This window comes from Tiliqua scincoides, chromosome 3 (genome assembly GCF_035046505.1).
Source record: "Tiliqua scincoides isolate rTilSci1 chromosome 3, rTilSci1.hap2, whole genome shotgun sequence".
In the NCBI taxonomy this organism is placed as follows: Eukaryota; Metazoa; Chordata; class Lepidosauria; order Squamata; family Scincidae; genus Tiliqua; species Tiliqua scincoides.
In genome coordinates, this window is record NC_089823.1 from 77,416,266 (window position 1) to 77,434,268 (window position 18,003).

General features: G+C 42.9%; 1 protein-coding gene across 2 annotated transcripts in view; it reads left to right on the forward strand.

The window, feature by feature from the left end:
• The first annotated feature begins 5,033 nt into the window (after nucleotides 1–5,033).
• BCLAF3 (BCLAF1 and THRAP3 family member 3) overlaps nucleotides 5,034–18,003 on the forward strand; it is a 36,000-nt gene continuing 23,030 nt past the window's right edge. The window contains exons 1-3 of one of the 2 annotated variants that reach the window (XM_066622416.1): nucleotides 5,034–5,216; nucleotides 13,564–13,630; nucleotides 17,241–17,819. In XM_066622416.1, coding sequence (XP_066478513.1) covers nucleotides 13,590–13,630; nucleotides 17,241–17,819 — 620 coding nt within the window. In that variant the 5' untranslated portion in view covers nucleotides 5,034–5,216; nucleotides 13,564–13,589. Of the gene's footprint in view, nucleotides 5,217–8,623; nucleotides 8,696–13,563; nucleotides 13,631–17,240; nucleotides 17,820–18,003 lie in introns of those variants that run through there. The other variant, XM_066622417.1, reaches the window with a different exon arrangement.

Sequence of the window (18,003 nt, forward strand, 5' to 3'; positions counted from 1 at the left end):
GCCCTACATCTTTGCATTAGGCTGAGATTTTGGCCCTTGCACCCACACTTATCCAACCATTGAATCCAACATATTGGATACTCCAAAGTCAGACTTGGCCATTGCATTACATCATTCCAGAGACCCTTGATCCTCAAGAACATTTTTTTGAGGGGTGCCCTAAGGAGAAAGAGGAGGGAAACAGCTTGAAATTGTGTTCCTAAAGAAACAATCTATTGAAAGGTTCAGACAATTATGCAAAGCCATGGTTTGTCTAACTATAGTTAAGAATCCAAATAATGATTTGAGCTTCCAAATGCGTGGTAGACAAATCATGGTTTGTGATTCATATGAACATAATATTGTCATAAGTTCACTCTTGTTGCCATATACAGTAGCTTGTGAATTTGAATAAATTGTGAAACCAAAGTTAACTGTGGTTTGCTAACCAACTTCAAACAATGAGATCAGATGAGAACTCCTTGCCACAGGATGTGGTGATGGCGGCTGGCCTGGACGCCTTTAAAAGGGGATTGGACAAGTTTCTGGGGGAAAAATCCATTACAGGTTACAAGCCATGATGTGTATGTGCAACCTCCTGATTTTAGAAATGGGCTATGTCAGAATGCCAGATGCAAGGGAGGGAACCAGGATGAGGTCTCTTGTTATCTGGTGTGCTCCCTGGGGCATTTGGTGGGCCGCTGTGAGATACAGGAAGCTGGACTAGATGGGCCTATGGCCTGATCCAGTGGGGCTGTTCTTATGATGCTGGTTTGTTGGCCCTGAACAAACAAATTTATAGGCAGGTTCAGATTCAGAAATAGCGCAAAACCACGGTTTAGCTAAAAATATTGTGGTTTCATGTTAAGCATAAGCCATTTCTGATCCCCCTATATCAGGCACAAGGTCATGCCACAATTGGTGGCAACAAACAAGAAGTGTGCCTGGTTTGAAAATGTGAGCATTAGCAGAAAGAAAAAAGAGAGGGAATAAGGTTGGATACCTTTTTCTCAACCGAACATAAATTGTCAGGTGTAAGTTTTCTGTAATGTTTTGGTAAAAACTCATTTACAAAGTTTATATTCTATTCTTAATGTTCAAATGCAGCACAATTCTGCTTTGATGCTTAGGCTGGTAAAGGACAATGAAACAAAACTGTTTCTAGAACATTTATATTCGAGTTTAGTCAGCAAAATGGTTTTTGTTTTAGCTGGTTTTTTCTTAATTCTACTATAGCCAAAAGCATTGGATAATTCTTGTGGTTTCTGCAGTGGATTGTGACTCAGGTGAGTACATGGTCACAAAATATTTTAAGGCTGATATGATTGCCTTGAGGAAAGCACTCCATTGTTAATTCATCTCTTACCACACAATAACTAAACATTTTTACCAACTTTCCAATAATGATCCTTTCCTATAGTTTTCTCAATGTAAACTCTTGCCATCTCCAGCCCAGCTTTGTATTATAGAGGTATGGAAGCATCCATTTTTAGTCTTGCTGCTGCAGCAGATGCAATTTCTCTAATGCACAGCCCCCTGCTGGTGACTACTAATAAAACTCCAGACTATACATACCATCAAAAGAAGACACCTTCAACACAGTACATCTTAAAGAAAAATTAAGACTATTTCTATGCTGCATTTCAACAAAGTTTTCAAAACCGTTTACAAAACAAAAGAAATAAGCTTCTGTCACCAAAAGGCTCACAGTCTTTAAAAAAGGCACAAGGGAGATGCCAGTGGCCAGCCCCTGGAGAGGACACTTTCTTGGGATGAACAGGGGATGATTGCTTTCTCTTTTCTAAATATAGGATAACCTCATCATGAAATAGTTCCCCTGACAAGTTAGTAATGTTCAAATTGGACTTGGCCCTTAGTAAGCGCATTTAAGATAGCAGCACTGAACATCTGCTCATCACCAGCAGTAGCTAGTTGGTCAAGCACACTGACTGGAGCCTGCATTCATTGTATTGGATTCTGTTTTCACTGATGCTGTGCATAGTACTCTTAATAGACCTATGCTATCTTTGAATTTTTTTTGGCTTGGCGTTTTGGCCTCATTTTGTAAAGGCCTCACTTTCTTATGTCCCTAATTATGGATGCCACATCAAATGTGTCTAGGCACGTTTATGTACAGTTACTTAAAAATTCTGAACCCAAGAAAGTGAATAAGAAAATCATGAGGCATGAATACTGGGAAGGTTAATACAATGAGGCACAATCTAAAGAGAATAGAGAAGTGAAACAAGGTATACTACCACAGCGATTGTTGTGTAACCTTCTGTATTGAAAAGTTGCAATCTTAGCATGTCTACTCAAAAGTAAGTACCATTGAGTTAAATAAGACTTACTCCTTGGTAAGTGAATACAGTATAAGTTTGCAGCCTAAGAGGTCAATCTTCAAGTTTTCTAATTTACTTCTACTACCTCTGTATATGTTTTCCTTTTTCTTATGACAAGCTGCAGTTCCTAGACAGTCGGTCTTCATTCTCTTAAGCAGGTCTGTCCATTTATGTTTCTCTGTCCAAGTGCAGTTTGTTAGTTATTGTAGCATGTTGTCGCCTGCTGGGTGTTTGATAAATCCTTGTTTTCATAGCCCACATGGGGCTGCCAAATCAGGGTGTTTATCAATATATAGCTTGCTGCAACAGTGTATAGTGTTCTGATGAAGGCTGTTCAAGTCTGAGACATGCAGCATGAAGGGATGCAGTGTGTCAGTCTGGCTGAGCAGCAGTACATTAAATGCCTGTAGACATTTTTGCTTTTTCATGTATTTTTCCTAGACTATGAACTGGAAATGGGCATGTTAATGTTTTAAACAGCAGAGAGGAAGATGCAAATGTGTTAAAAATTGTTTACCCAGCTGTTTGGCAGGGTGTGAATTAAGTGCTATTTTCACAGCAGGACAGGTGACTGCAGCCAGACTGTGAAAACACAGAATACTTCTAAGTTGAGGCATTTAATTTAGTGAAAGGACTGTGCTGAAGAATGAGGATGTTCTTGAGAATCAATTGCCAGGAACAAAGAAAAGGTAGGTTATTGTTTTGTATCTTGAACAAGAGAAAGTTATTCTATCCCTGCAAGAGATGGAGGATGTGTGAAAAGATGAGTGATGATTGGGAAAGAGCAAGAAGAAAAGAGAGATGATTAATGGATGCTGTATTGCAGGGAAGGAAGGAAAAAAGGACAGGGTAACTATCTTCTGCTATATTTGAATTTGTGTAACCTGTACTGCTCAGATTGGTTGAACAGCAGTACACCTGTTCTGGGAACAGAGAAATTATCAAAGGCAGAAGAAACTATCCCCAGTGTAGCAGAGTTATAGCTGGCTGAGGTCTTTGTATGGCAGAATGGCAGGCACAGAAATACAGGAAGGATGAATTGTAGGCAGTAACAGACTATGTGTGGGATGGACTCCACAAGTTTTACCTCAGCAGCTTGTGTGCTGGGACAGGGGAAGTATTTCCACAGGGAAGGAAGAGGATGAGACTTATTGCTATTGATGAATCAATAATTCAGTTAATACAAAGTGGTATGTCACTCCTGTGTTTTTCTTTTAAGTTGTTTTTACTGTGTTTTAGTGATTCATCTGATTGTATCATAATTGATCTATTTTCTGGGTTTTTCAGTAAGCTGCCACAGGAAACAAATGATGGAAAGGTAGCATTATAAATACCAGGAATTGTCTGTGTGAGCAAAAGAGGGGTGGCAAGGGTCTGTGCTTGTTTACTTGGAAGTAGCCCCCCACAGCACTCAATAAAATTCCCATTTAAACAGTAGGATTGGAATGCAGTTTAGACAAACAAAGAAACGGCAACTATAGCAGCTTAGCAGTGCACATTCGAGTTTACAGACCGGTTTCCAGTGCAAGCCTATGCATGTCTACTCAGAAGACATGTCCACACTTACCTGGAAGTAAGCTCCATTGAGTATAATGGAACTTACTTTTGAGTAGACAAGTATAGGATTGGGCTCTCACTCTCCCAGATAAGTGTGAACAGGATTGCAACCCTTTTTCAGTAAGGGGAAGCTGATTTGATATAAGACTGAGGGCAAAAGCCTATCCAACTTTCCAGCACTGGTGCAGCCACATTGCAGCCCCGAGGTAAGGGAAGACTTTGAGGAGCCTTCTATGACTGCCTCCCCACCACAGGATGCAGTACATGCCTCATTGGCATGGTTGCACTAGCAATGGAAAACTATATAGGATTGGGCCCTGAGTGAGGTAAGGATAGCTAAGTGGTAAGGTGAAGTAAGGGTAGCAGTTTCCACTCCAAAACAAAAGATAGATCAGGATGGGAGACAAGAGCCCCACTGGATCAGGCCAAGGCCCACCTAGTCCAGCTTCCTGTGTCTCACAGTGGCCCACCAGATGCCCCAGGGGGCACAGAGGACAACATCCTCTGAGACCTGCATCCTGGTGTGCTCCCTTGCACCTGGCAAGCCTACTTCTAAAATCCGGAGGTTGCACATGCCCACCTCAGCTTGTAACCTGTGATGGCCTTTTCCTCCATACGTCTCTCCAACCCCCTTTTCAAGACACCTAGGCCAGATGCCATCGCCACATCCTGTGGCAAGGAGTTCCACAGACTAAACACACGCTGGGTAAAGAAAGAAATCTGTGATGGTCTTTGCCTCCATACATCTCTCCAACCCCCTTTTCAAGACGCCAGATGCCATCAACACATCCTGTGGCAAGCAGTTCCACACGCTCACTTAGCCTGGGGGGGGGGAAGTGAGCTGAGTAATTTTCTGGGATGAAATCCCCCAGCGCGGACTCCAAGCGAGGAGAGTTCTCCTGAGCATGTGAAGAGTTCCCTCCCTGGGAAGGCGCCTCGGCAGCCGAGGCGGCGCCTTCCAGGCAGGGCTGAGCCGCGGTGCTGCTTCTGAGGGCTGGGGCCGGCGGGCGCGCAGTAGCGAGACACCCCGCGGCCTCGGCTCGCCCCTCGCGCGCTATCGGGGGGCCGCAGCCGCCAGCGCCCTCCCCGTTCACTTCCGGGGCACTGCGCCCGGCCTTCTCGTTGGGCGGGGCGGCGAGGTAGGCGGGCGGGCGGTGGGGCAGGCGAGGCTCTTCCTCCCCACCGGGCCTGGGCTGAACCGAACCGCGCTCCAGGCAGGCAAGGGAGACGCGAAGGGGGCGCCCGGCAGGCCGCAGGGGGACGAGGCGGCGGTCGCTGGAAGGACGCTCTGCTGGAAGCTGCAGCCACTGGCGGCGGAGGAGGCTGAGGCGAGGCGAGGTAAGCGCGCTGCGGACCCGCCCCCCCCGGGCCTGCAGCGCTCAGTGTGGCTGCCCGGTGGGGGAGCCTTTGGAGGTCGGGTGGGGGTCCCTGGGGAGCCCCTCTGTGGGTGCTGGGGGTGCCGCCATGGGCTCCTCAGGCCCCCTCTGCCAGGAGTCGAAGCCCGCGGGCCAGACCCCCGTAGCTGTGCCACAGCTGGGCTGCCACACTTCCAGCACCAGGAGGCTGCACACGCACGTCACGGCTTGTAACCCTAGACGGACTTTCTCTGCAGAGATCCCCTCTTAAAGGTATCCAGGCCACGTGCCATCGCCGCATCCCGTGTCAAGGAGTTCCACAGACTCACACCCAGTAGATAAATATTTCCTTTTGCCTGTCCTGACTCCGCCAACACTCAGCTTTAGCAGGTAACCCTTGGTTCTGGTGTTTCGTGAGAAGGAAAAGAGCATCCCGCTATCTAGGTCAGATGCCATCACCACATCCAGTGGCAAGTGGTTCCACAGACTAACCACACACTGGATAAAGAAGTACTGTCTTCTGTCTGTCCTGACTCATCCAACACTCAATTTTAGTGGCTGTCCCCTGGTTCTGGTATTGTGTGAGACAGAAAAGAGCATCTCTCTATCCACTTTATCCTTTCCATACATAATTTTGTATGTCTCAATCATGTCCCCCTCAAGTGCCTTGGGGGTACACGTGCCCCACATTGGGAATCACTGATCTACATGAATGGCTTAAAAGTACAGACCCTTGGGTTATTCAAGATTACTATATTCATTTTAATGTATAAAAATGGGATTCTCTGGTGCTGCTCTAATAATAATAATACCACTGGTATTTATATACCACCTTTCTGGTCATCGGATTACTCCTCTGACTTTACTCAAGGCAGTTCACATAGGCAGGCTATCTCTAAACCCCTGAGGGGATTTTTACAATTACAGAAAGGTTCTGTCTTTCAAGAAGCGCACAACATTTCAGATGGATCTTTCATGGTCTGATCTCACTTCTGGCCTCCAGTTGCCTCCCATGCTGGCTGACCAGCAGCTCCTTCATCTCTCACTTGAAGAGCAGCCAAGACTCTTCACTCACACCAAAGAGCAGGTGGAATAACTCAGCTCAGCTTGTCAGCTGCTTCAAGGTCTCACCATTCACAGAGCTGCTGGTGGCCTCCAACTGGCAACCTTCAGATGTTATCTGCTAACTGAGGCTCTACCCAAAGTGTTAAAAGACTTCATCAGCCCAGAATGGGGAAAAAACAAAACTATGGTTTCATCTAGTTGCAGGCAATTACAATGCAGTGACTTGGCAAGGTGTAATGAATGTTGAGAGTAATTACAGATTAATCCAGAATAATTGGTATGTAACTCTGTGAAACTGTATTGGTTGTCTCTGAAACACATTATTTATTGTGTTAAAAAAAATTATATGTATCCTGCTTTTCCCATCCCAAAGCAAATGCCCAAGGTGGCTTACAAAGTTCCACAAATAAAATATACAATATTTAAAACAATAAATAAAATCATTAATAAAAACACTAAAACCTTTGGGGATGGCAGAAAGACGTTCTGTTTGGACCAGAAAGAGGCTGTGGAACCAAAACACTATTTACAGAGGCGCGGTGGGGAAACTTCAACCCATCATCCAAATGCCAGATGAAACAGGAACATTTTGAGCCATCACTGAAAACCATTAGAGAGGGAGTAGTTCTAAATTCCCCTAGTAGGGAATTCCATAATTGTGATGGTGCTACAGAGAAAGCTCATTCTCATGCTTCCATCCCTCTAACTTGGGATAAAAACGGCACTTGTAGGAGAGCATCCTCAGATGACCTTAGAGGGTGAGCTGGAATGTATGGGAGAAGGGTGTTCCCAGCCATTAAAGGTCAATACCACCATCTTGAATTGGGGCCTGAAACGAATGGACAACCAGATGCCAAAGCAGCGGTCCAACAGAATTACAGTGTCATAAATAGTCATGTTCATCTGTTGGAATTAAAATCCTATTTCTCAAGATGATTTTGCATGTAGACCTGCACTATGAGGTGACAGCCAGAGAACATCCAGCAGTGGGAAAAATGGTAGTTCAACTGTTTGAGTGGCTGTCATTGTCATCTCTCAAAAATTGTCAATGATTTTTTTTGGCACAAGTAGAAATGCAGTTGTATCCTGAAGTCCATATTGCTGAACAGTTTTTCCCTACCTGTTTCTGTATTTTAACTGAAAGCATATACTTTTAAACAGAATAAATACTAACCCTTACTCATTTGTTAAATGAATTTCATGCATCTGAAAATACCAACTATCTCTGTATGGAGGGTTTCACAAAGTGTTTCCATTGTTATCTTCTCAACGCATGTACACAGCTTAGAAATATGTAGTTGCCTGACAAATCTCAGTTTCTAACAGATTATTTTCCAAAGTTTAATATATTCCCCAGATGTAGTATTCTGTTTCGACTGACATCCCTGTTTCCACTGCCTTAGGGCAGGGCTGTGGAAAAATAGTTCAAAATCATCCAGCACAAATCTTATTAATTTTGTGACAGCATTATGTTATGCTTGTTGTTTTACAAGGAAGAGTTTAAACCTACCAAATAAGGTCTTGGGTAAACATCTCGTTTGAGGCTCTGTTTCTATAAAAAGGATAGAAGAGGAACTAAACTAATCATTAACTAGACACCTATCTAGGTATGCAGGCAAAGTTGTGTGTGTGTGTGTGTAAAAATCAGTTGGCTGACTTTCTGTGGTAAGAATAATCCAAAGGTAATTAGGTGGAGTGGCTTTTCGAAACAGGAAGAGAGTTGATCCTCCTTTTCTTTTGAAAATCAACATAGGTGTTGGCAGGCTGTCTAGTGAAAATTTGTAAGTAGTAGAGTTTCAAAGGCAAAAAAGGAGCATATTTTGGATGTTTTAAAGGTGCCTTAACAGCAGATCCTTCCATCCTAACTCAGCTTCCTAAATTGCACTAAAGCACTAGCTTCCATCCTTACTCAGTAATCCCTTAGAACTGGCTGTTCCACTCACATGCAGTTTTGCATTTGCTGGGGCTTAGTGTTGTGGTTGTTTTAGCATTCCTCCCCACCCACCCCCACCCCCCCGGAAAAAGAAAACCCTTAAAGGTTGTCAGTATTTCTTATATAGACTCAAGTAATTAGACCATGCTAAAAAAGAAATTCTGTTGGAGCTGTTACTTTGAGGCTTGAAGTGCTTTAGCCTATTCAGACTATTGCTGATTTCTTTTTCTTCTTACCCTCTCTATGGCCAGAGACTAGGTATTCATCCTGCACCCTATTCATTTGCTCATACAAATCTTTCGTGGTGAGGAGAGACTCAACAAGTCAAAGCCCCTGGATGTCTGCAAGCTAGCATTTCTACTTCTGACACAGGGTGTCTGGCCAAGTGGCAATGCATTTACTCTATCTGATACCAGCTGCTCTGGAGTAAGTTGGTACTTTTTGGGAAATGCCGGTCTTTCCAGGTTTGTATGGAACACTGGTGTATCTTGGGTTATGCAATATGTCCTCTGTATCATAAACTTATAGATTCCAATTAAAGTTGGGAATTTGTAATATTCATAGAGTCATGAGAGCATGTCATTGTCAAACTGGCAACCATAGCCCTGCTGCCAAAATGAGAGACTTTTCTTTGAAGTGAGCTTTGATTTTCCCTGTAAATTTGTGGAATTCTTGCAGAATATGCCAACATAACACGAATCCTCTGACCCTTCTCAAGAATTGCACTACAAAGGGGAAAAAGTGCAACTGCTATAAGATGTACTGTATAAACTTGAATGTAGGAGCTTTGTTTTTGATCTCATCTGACTAAACCTGACAATCTGCATGTATGCACAAACATGGACCTATTCAGAGAAGATGGTCCTAGCTGTTGAATCTTGCAGTATCAGGGGTTAAAACTTGGGCCTGCAACAGCATGAAAGTTTTAAACATAGACCAGGTCCTATGTTAGTTTTTGGCATGTGTTTCTAATCTCAGCAGATTAACAGGAATAATGTGGAATTGAACTCTAACATTTTCTCTAGTGGCTAGCTGGGTGAAGATGGAAATGTTGGATAAGTGGATGGTTTTGTGTCCTGAATGAAGCAATAGAAGCAACATGCTAGGAGCATACATGTGCTCTAGTGGTTCTTTAGGTGCCCATAGATCACTGTGACAAAAATTGGAATTGTCATGGACCTCATGCAACCCCTCATCTCTTGCACATTAAAAAAACAATTAAACTTGTAATAATTATATAAGATTTATTAGAGATTTATTATTTATAGAGAAGATTTGTGGGTTGCTGCTTTTGATGCCAGCTGCGAATAGTCCATTCTCCGCCCTTTGTGGTGGTCCGTGTGGACACTTGCTTGGTGAAATGCTGGAAATGATAGAAGGTGGTCTTTTTCCCCTCTAAGACCTCACAGACCACTTCTCAGGGTCTTCTGGACCACAGGTTGGGAACCAGTGGTTATAGAGACTAAGGCTGCAATCTCATGCACATGCACTTGGGACTCAGTCTTACTAGATTCAGTGGAACTTACTTATATTTGCAATAAGTAGTAACTCATGAAACCATGTGTTAACACCAACCTTCTTTCCTGTGTAATGAATCTTTTAGCTATCCTAGCATTAGAGATCTGTCCTTTCTTTATAAGTGTTTGTAAATAACATGCCTTTTATTGGGTACAGTCTGTTGGCATGCAGGCTTTTGGTTACATAGACTGTTTCAGAAAGGCTACAGTACAAGAAAGCAATTGTCAGTCTCAGTGTACTCTCTGTTGAAGACTAGAACAGAAGCCAATGACCATGACCACAAAATAGAAAAGGTGATATTCTTGTATAACTCTTTGTTAGGACATTCTTCAAAAGAAGTGCTATTGCTATGGTGACTGAGTCTTCTAAAGTATTGTTGGCAACTCTAATTGCCATGTATTAATATTGCAAAAAGTACAAGCAGAACATGTTTGACTGCACTGTTTGTATAGTAACAAGTTTCCAGTTTTGGGTAGAACTGCACTAATGGAGATGTGTGTTCTTGTGGCAAGTTTGAATGATGTTTAATTATTATCAACCAGATATGCATTTCTGTTCCGTTTATTTTTCACTGCTCAGGTGGTTCTGTAAGTCTTGCAGTCTTAGGGTCCAATGCTATGCAATTTTCCAGTGCTCATGCAGCTGTGCCAATGGGACATGTGCTGCATTCTGCAGTGGAGAATTGCATTCTACAGTCACTGAGGCCTCCTCAAGGTATGGGAACATGTGTTCCCTTACCTTGGGCTTCATTATGGCTGTAGTGGTGCTGGAAAGTTGGTTGGGATTGGGTCTTTAGTCTGTGAATGTTTGCTTTTTCAATGAGATGTACTTCTGAGCAATCAGGCATGAAGTTATGACCTTGACATATTTTGTACCTGTCTCTACAAAGGAAGTCCAAAAAGTTAGTGTGATCCCTCCCAATCTCAGTTGAAAATGGAACTACTTTTTACTTTTGATGCAAATGTTGTGGATTCATATTCAACCTAAGTTGCCAACAATGGTTTGTTTGCTTTCTTTCACATACATGTATTTATGAAGTATCTTCAGAAATGTGAAGGCATGTCATAAAATCCACCCACTTGCCTCAAGCAGTCACATCCTAGACTTGGCAGCTAACATCCACCCACAAAGGTTGAAGTCACAGTGAATGAGAGTAAGCCTATGGAATAACTTTTAATTATCTCTTTTCATCAAAATTAACATCAGCTGTCCTATATACTTCTTGGCCGGAGCAATGCCCTGAAACACAGGTTTGTGTCCTGTACTTTTAATTTTGTTAACCAACAGAAGCAAGGAAGTGAAGATAGAAGTTGTCCAAAATCATTGCATCCTTTTAAGACAGTGTTTGAAAATTGTTCTAAGAGTAACAACATTTTCGTGGCAAACTTTTGTTTTTTGTTTTTCTTCCTTCAAACTGAATAAATGTCTTTGTCAAGATGTTAAATGGTTTGACTTTGTGGTAAATTTTAAAGACCCTGGCTTAAATTGTATGAACAGTTTCTTTCCACAAGGCAAAAGGAGTGCCTGCACTGGAAATTATGCTAGTTCTATTTAAGCAAGATCCTGTGATGTCAGTCTTTCCCACGCTACCAATGTGATTGCATGTCCGATTTGGATGACATAACTTTTTTTCTTGGCTGTGACTTCAACAGCACATATCCAACTATTAGTTTGGTAGAACTGTGATTTTTACGATGATTTTCTTGGCTTTCTGTAGTCATTTGGGACAAGGATAGGAATTTGTTTTACTTATAAGTGAGCACTATTTAGAGACAGTTCTCCGATGGTAAGTCATTTTGATGAAAACAGAAGAACTCATAGTTCATTAGGTGGATAGTACTAGAAATATCTAATTCTTGGAAAACAAGTGGATTATGTTACAATTGGTGTACAGAGAAGGTGTTATTAATGCAGCCCCTTGACCAGAACTCCCTGCAAGGAGGGGCTATGCTACTGAAGTACATCAGAAGAAAAAGTCTGTGTGCAATTTGGCCTAAGTGCCATAGGATTTTCTGTGTTAAGACCTTTTATGAAGAATAATGCAAGCTTAGACTAGTGGTTTAATATGTTTCTAGTAACCTATCCTACACTCTGAAGCTTCTGAAGAGCTTTCAAAGGCAGCCCCATACAAAACACATGCCAGTAGTCTAGTTTCAGTGTAAAAAAAAAAAAATATTTACGAAGTCTGTAGTGAAAAAGTTGTGACTTTCTTGCGGAATGTAGTTGGTGCAATGTGTTCTGTCATTTCTACAATAAAATGTTCTGGAGCAACAGAATGATTCAGGATATCATGAGGCTGAATATCCAGGAAGGCAGAACTCTGAGCCTTTCTTCATATTTTGCTTAGGCAATAATTCCCCAGGTCCTATTGAATACTGAGGCCTTTTATTTTTTGTTGAATGAAAAATAGCTAGCAGGGAGTTGGTAACTAGTCTTGTTCCATATATTTTTTTACTAGAATCCCTATAGTTAGTTCACTTGTAAGTATTGAATTCAGAAAACGAGAGATCATTTTAAGGATCTCTTCATAGTTAAACTTTGATGATCTGGAATAGGGGTGTCCAAACTTTTCAGCAGGCAGGCCACATGATCTCTCTGACAGTGTATAGGGGGCCAAGAAAAAAAGAATTACTTTACATTTAAAATTTGAATAAATTTACATAAATGAATATATTAGAGATGGAGTTTATTTGAATGAATGAAGGTCTTGCAATAACTCAGGGTCTATAAAAAGCCTTGCACAAAGCAAGGCCGGCATTTCTGTCACTGCCGCTGCTGTATCACAGACTTGAAACAGCAAGCAGTGGAGGGAACCCTCATCCCGCAGCTTGCTCAAGCGGTCGAACAGTCGACCCTCATGCTGAGAGTAGTTGCGTCAGGCCAGCACGGGCTCCAGCAAGTTTTCAGCGGGCCGGAGGCTCATTGGAGACTGGAAGCTCCCTGTGAGTCATATTTGGAATCCCTGAGGGCCACAAATGGCCCCTGGGCCAGGGTTTGGGCACCCCTGATCTGGAATATGCATTCTTGCAGCACAAGCTTGTGTAGGCTTAGTCGGAATTGCCACCTTAAGAACATAAGGTATTCTTTCTTGGGTCAAGTAAACTTTCACGTAGTTCAGCCTTTGTAACAAGAATATCAATAACCAGTAGGTGCTAGGCAAGTCATCAGAAACTGACCAGTGGATTGCAATACTGTATATATTGTCTACTGCTGGCCTACATCAGCCAAGTCTAATTCAAATGTTCAAATGGTGGTATACACCAAGTTCATACATCCCTATCTTTTTGTGTGTGTGTGTGTGTGTGTGTGTGTGTGTGTGTGTGTGTGTGTTACTATTCAGGAAATAATTTATTGCCTAAAATTTTAGGAAAAAATATCAGCACTGAGCTGTAGAGAAGGAAGCAAATAATCAGTTCCTCAGTTTCAGACAGAGGAATAGGTAATAAGATGTAGATACTCTCTATTTTGGTTTTTAAGTCCCACAGTCATCTTAGGGCGCAATCCTAACCCTACGTGCTTTCCAGCACTGGCATAGCCGTGCCAATGGGTCATGTGCTGCATCCTGCAGTCGGATGTCACTCACGGAGGCCTCCTCAAAGTAAGGGAATGCTTGTTTCCTTACCTCAGAGCTGCAATGCCCTTATGTCGGTGCTGGAAAGCACCGACATAAAGGGTTAGGACTGCTCCCTTAATCATTTAAATACAAAACAAAACCCAAAGATATATTGAAATTGTGTAAGCTAGTGGTACTTAAAACTGAAATTAATTGAATTTTAATATATCACACTTATTCAATGACTTTTTTTTCTTTTAGTTCAAAGAAATTAAGCATATGAAAAGATGGTTAGATCACGCTCAAGGTCACCAAGATGGAAACTAAGGTAAATGTTCAAGTTTTTCTGATGTAAGCTCCACTTATCTTTCAGTTAGGCCCAAATCCTAACCCACTTTCCAGCACTGGCATAGCTGTACCAGTGGGACGTGTGCTGTGTCCTGCAGTTGGGGAGTACTCACGGAGGCCTCCTCAAAGTAAGGGAATGTTTGTTTCCTTACCTAGGAGCTGCACTGCTCTTATGTCTGTGCTGGAAAGTGGATCAGGATTGCCCTAAGTGTTGTAACTAAGAGTCATCTTTAGAGTTGCATGCACAGAGTATACATAAGTGACTCTCGTTGCTATGAAAGGGATCCTTGACCATTGACTTGAGTTTAAAAGATTAACAGGAAAGATAGGAGTAACTGAAGTGTACCAGTGCCGCTTTCCTAAAAGATTGTTTAAGATATCGGGGAGAGAGACAAAACCAATAGATTAAGCTTTTTGTACCCAGCGTTGCATATACGCAACAGGGACCAAATGTATACACGTGTAGGCTGGGCAAAATTGAGTTAAGACAAGCAATAGAAATCACTGTGTTTTGTAATTGACTGAGCAGAAATTATACAATTTCCTGTGCTCTGTAGTTGAACAGTGCTGTGAAATCACTAGAGGGGGGAAAGGCAGAGTGCAGGTGTTTTTCTAAATTCCCATTCCAAGCTTTGCCTATAGACCTTAAGCCCACTTTAAGCTAATTCATTCCTCTTTTTTCCCTAACAGTGGCACTAGTTCTGCACTGCAACACTGCTGGACCTCACCACCAGGGTAGCTCGCCTGTTCAACCTGCAGAGGTCCTCCTTCTTCCCCTCTCCCACAAGCAACTTCTCTGTAGCAATACTTTGGTTTTCAGTAGTTCTTGGGCGTGTCAGTCACACACCAGTCTCCAGAAGTCTCTGTTCTAGTAGTTTTGGTTCATCAGTCAACTAGCCAGTCCATTAGTCAGTCAGCTTGTCTGTCTGTTCTCTTTCTTCCAAGCTTCTTCCTTCTGTTCTCTCAGTCCCTCCAATCTCTTTTCTTCTACACCCACAAACTCTCCTTCCTCCAGGTTCTACTTTTATCCCTGAGGGCCCTGTTGCCTTCATGTGACTGCAGCTTTGTAGCATACTCACTGCATTCTGAGTTCCTGGTGTTAACCCCATGCTCCCAGGTCTGCCACAGCAAGGGGCCACTGTTGACACCACACCCTATTTCCTTGAGGGATCTTGCACAGGGACAGGTGGGGACAGCAAGGGACAGAGTATGCGTCCTTTTAGTGACATAAAAGAGGTGCAGGGAGTTCCTAAAAGGGTAAACAATGTTGGTGTGTGTGGAAATGATATTATTTAACCAGAAGCCAAGTGGATTTCTTGAGGAAAAACATACAAGGCTTCTTGTGAATGTTTCAGTTCACAGCCCAACTATGGGAGTAGAATGGATCAATCCATAAATTCCAGAATAATCATAATAGGAAATAAGAGACTAACCGGTTTTCATACTCTGAAGGCACAATGGCTATCACACATGGTTCATAAAACCCACTCTCACATTGGTTTGATAGTCTCTGATTGACAGTCATCCCTCTATCTGTTGTCCTTGCAGTAGCATTTAAATGTGTAGCAGAATGTTCCAGTGTTAATGCAGATCCTTTTGGTACAGCAGGGCATCCATATATGGTGCATTTACCTTTGGAAAATTCTGTCTTCCATGTGGGTTTTCATAGGAAGGAGTGGGAAAGTAGAGAAAATGGTGAAATGGTTCTGTAACCATGCTTGGGTTTAACTTGAGGCAAAAAGTTATGTGTCCAGTCCCAATAAGAATAGGGGAGTACTGGAACAAAGCTTTGCATGATGCTTTGAGAAGTGGGTTTTTCAATGTATCAGTAAGAATACAGTCCTAACTACACTCACAAGTAAGAATGTGTGGATCTCCAGTGTGAAAGATGCTTTCCCTGATTTTCAGAAGCACAAGTGAAACTACATTACAGATAGTGCCTTGGTATCTGTGCGGGATCTGTTCCTGGACCTCCTATGGATACAGAAAACTGCAGATAATGAAATCCATGGTTTTCTGGCCCACTGGGGCTCTGAATGCAACTGGAGCTGTTCTGAGCCTCAGAGAGGCCCTGCATGGCTTTTCTGAGGCTCAGAAAGCTGCCCGGAGCTCTTTTAGAGTAAAGTTGTTTTTAAAAGTCTCCAGGCAGCATTCTGAGCTTCAGAGCTGTGCATGGCCTCTCTGAGAGTCAGAACAGCTCTGTACATAACCAGATTGAGGTTCTGGTCATGTCTGGAAGGTCTGCTGTGGGGCTATCCAGGGGTTTTGCATCTGTGGTGAGGCAAATGCGTATTTTCTTTTCCCCATTGAGCTTTGATGGTGCTAATTACTTATGGCAGTGCTTCCAGATCTTCAGTATCTTGCAGTGTCTCTGCACACTGCAAATGCTATGGTCTCTTCCCAGAAGTGACTGCTGATAATTTCATTGCCAGTTGCTTCTTGGTTTGGAGACCACGTGAGATGCTGTAAACAAAGGTTATCTCTTTGTTTACAGAGATAAATCTCTTATTTACAGATGCTGTAAATAAGAGATTCTGGGCAGGTGGGCCCTTTCCAGTGTGCAAAAACCATGCGTGGGAGCTCAGCCTGCTAGACTGAGCTTCTTACCTCCATTTGTAGCATCTCATGCTGCCTTGTTGCGGGCAGCTTGCAGTGCTCCGCGGAGTACCTCATGGCGCCCCAGGATGGTGTGACATTGTTTGGGAACCCTTGACATATGGGGAAGGGGAAAGGAATGTCTGTACATAAAGAGGGGCTCCATAACTCCAGCACTAAATGCAGCTTTATGCTGCATTTGTGGTTCACTAAATGACAGCATGCTTCATAACCACAACTTCCAGAAGGTTCCTATCTATTGGGGTAAATGTACCTGCAAAAACCCATTTCTGGATGTAGACAATTTCATGCTGTTTCAGAACATGGATTTTAAGTAACTTTTTAAAAAAGTATGCAGGGCAGCCACATTGCATTTTCAAGGCCTGTGTCGGGGCCCCTCCCAGGTGCCCTGACCCCCGACTTACCCTGGAGCAGGCACCCCATGCCCAGGGTGGGGAGGCTTCCCTGTCCTTGAAGGGGGCAAAAAAGGTTGGCTCACCCCAACCAGACAGAGGGGGCTGGCAGGGCAAACAAGGAACACTGAAGGAAACAAGCCAGGAACAGGAAAGACCTTTTCTGCCCCACCTGGAGGAAGGGAAGGGGCCAAAAGGGGGCAGGCTTGCTCCATAAAACAGGGAAGCCAGGGATGAGAGGAGGCGGTGTGAAGCAGGGAGCTGTGAGGTGAACAGCTCCTGCTCCCAAGCCAGGTGTGGCAGCTCTGCTAAGGAGGAGGACAAGGGTGCTGGAACCCCTTCCCCCTCCAGCCAATCTGAGGCCTCCCTGGGGGTGGAACAAGCCTGTACGCCTGTGGGCCCCTACAGCCTGTTTAAAAAAAAAATTCTTACCTACTCATCTGTCAAAAATAGTAAATTCACTGCGGGTCACTTCAGCAAGATTTTTGTTGTTGTTTCGACATAGTTGATCTTGTAGCCTTGGACTTGCTGACAGAATGTGTATTAGTTAACCTGGAATGTATCTGTATGTGCTTATTGTAGGTCTATATCACCTGCATTCAGGAGTCCAGAACATAACAGACAAAGGCATAACCATATTAATTATGACTGTGATTACAAGGGTTTCCGCAAAGACCCAAAGAAGCCCATACCTTGGAGAATGGAAGATGGAAAACATGGACAAGTCAGTTCTAGATATGTACCTCATGAAATTAATCACCACCGACTTTATGAACATAGGTCATATTCACCAACACTGAAAAGAATCCCTTCAGAGGATGTGCACAGCCATAAACCTTGTAGAACACATTCACCAGAAAGGACTGAAAATATCAGAAGATGCCAGTTTCCTTCCAAGTACTCAGAAATGTCTCACAAAGAACAGAATCATTCTTTTTATCCTACCAAAATACGTGAGAGAGAGTGTCATGAAGACATCAGAACTTCTGGAAACACAAAAGGGATGAATACTTTTCATAGGCCATTAGAGAATTTGTGTAAGTTTGAAAGGAAGTGGAACGAAAATGGCTTGAGGCATCAGCAGTTACAAGAAGACAAGCACATGCAGTTGTCTAGAAGATTTTCTGATGAATTTATGCCAAGGAGCTCTTTACAGAAGAGGTAGAGAAATTGCCCAGTTTTAATGATTTTTTTTGTGGTTTAAAGCCTCAAGTGAAAGTCAGTTGCCCTTATAGTTGAAGATTTCTACCCTGAAAGGCGTTTTTCTAACAGAATTAAACTTAGTTTAATTGTGGGCTGCTGGTGGTAGAGGAGTATTTTATCTTTTAAATTAATCCTGTTGATG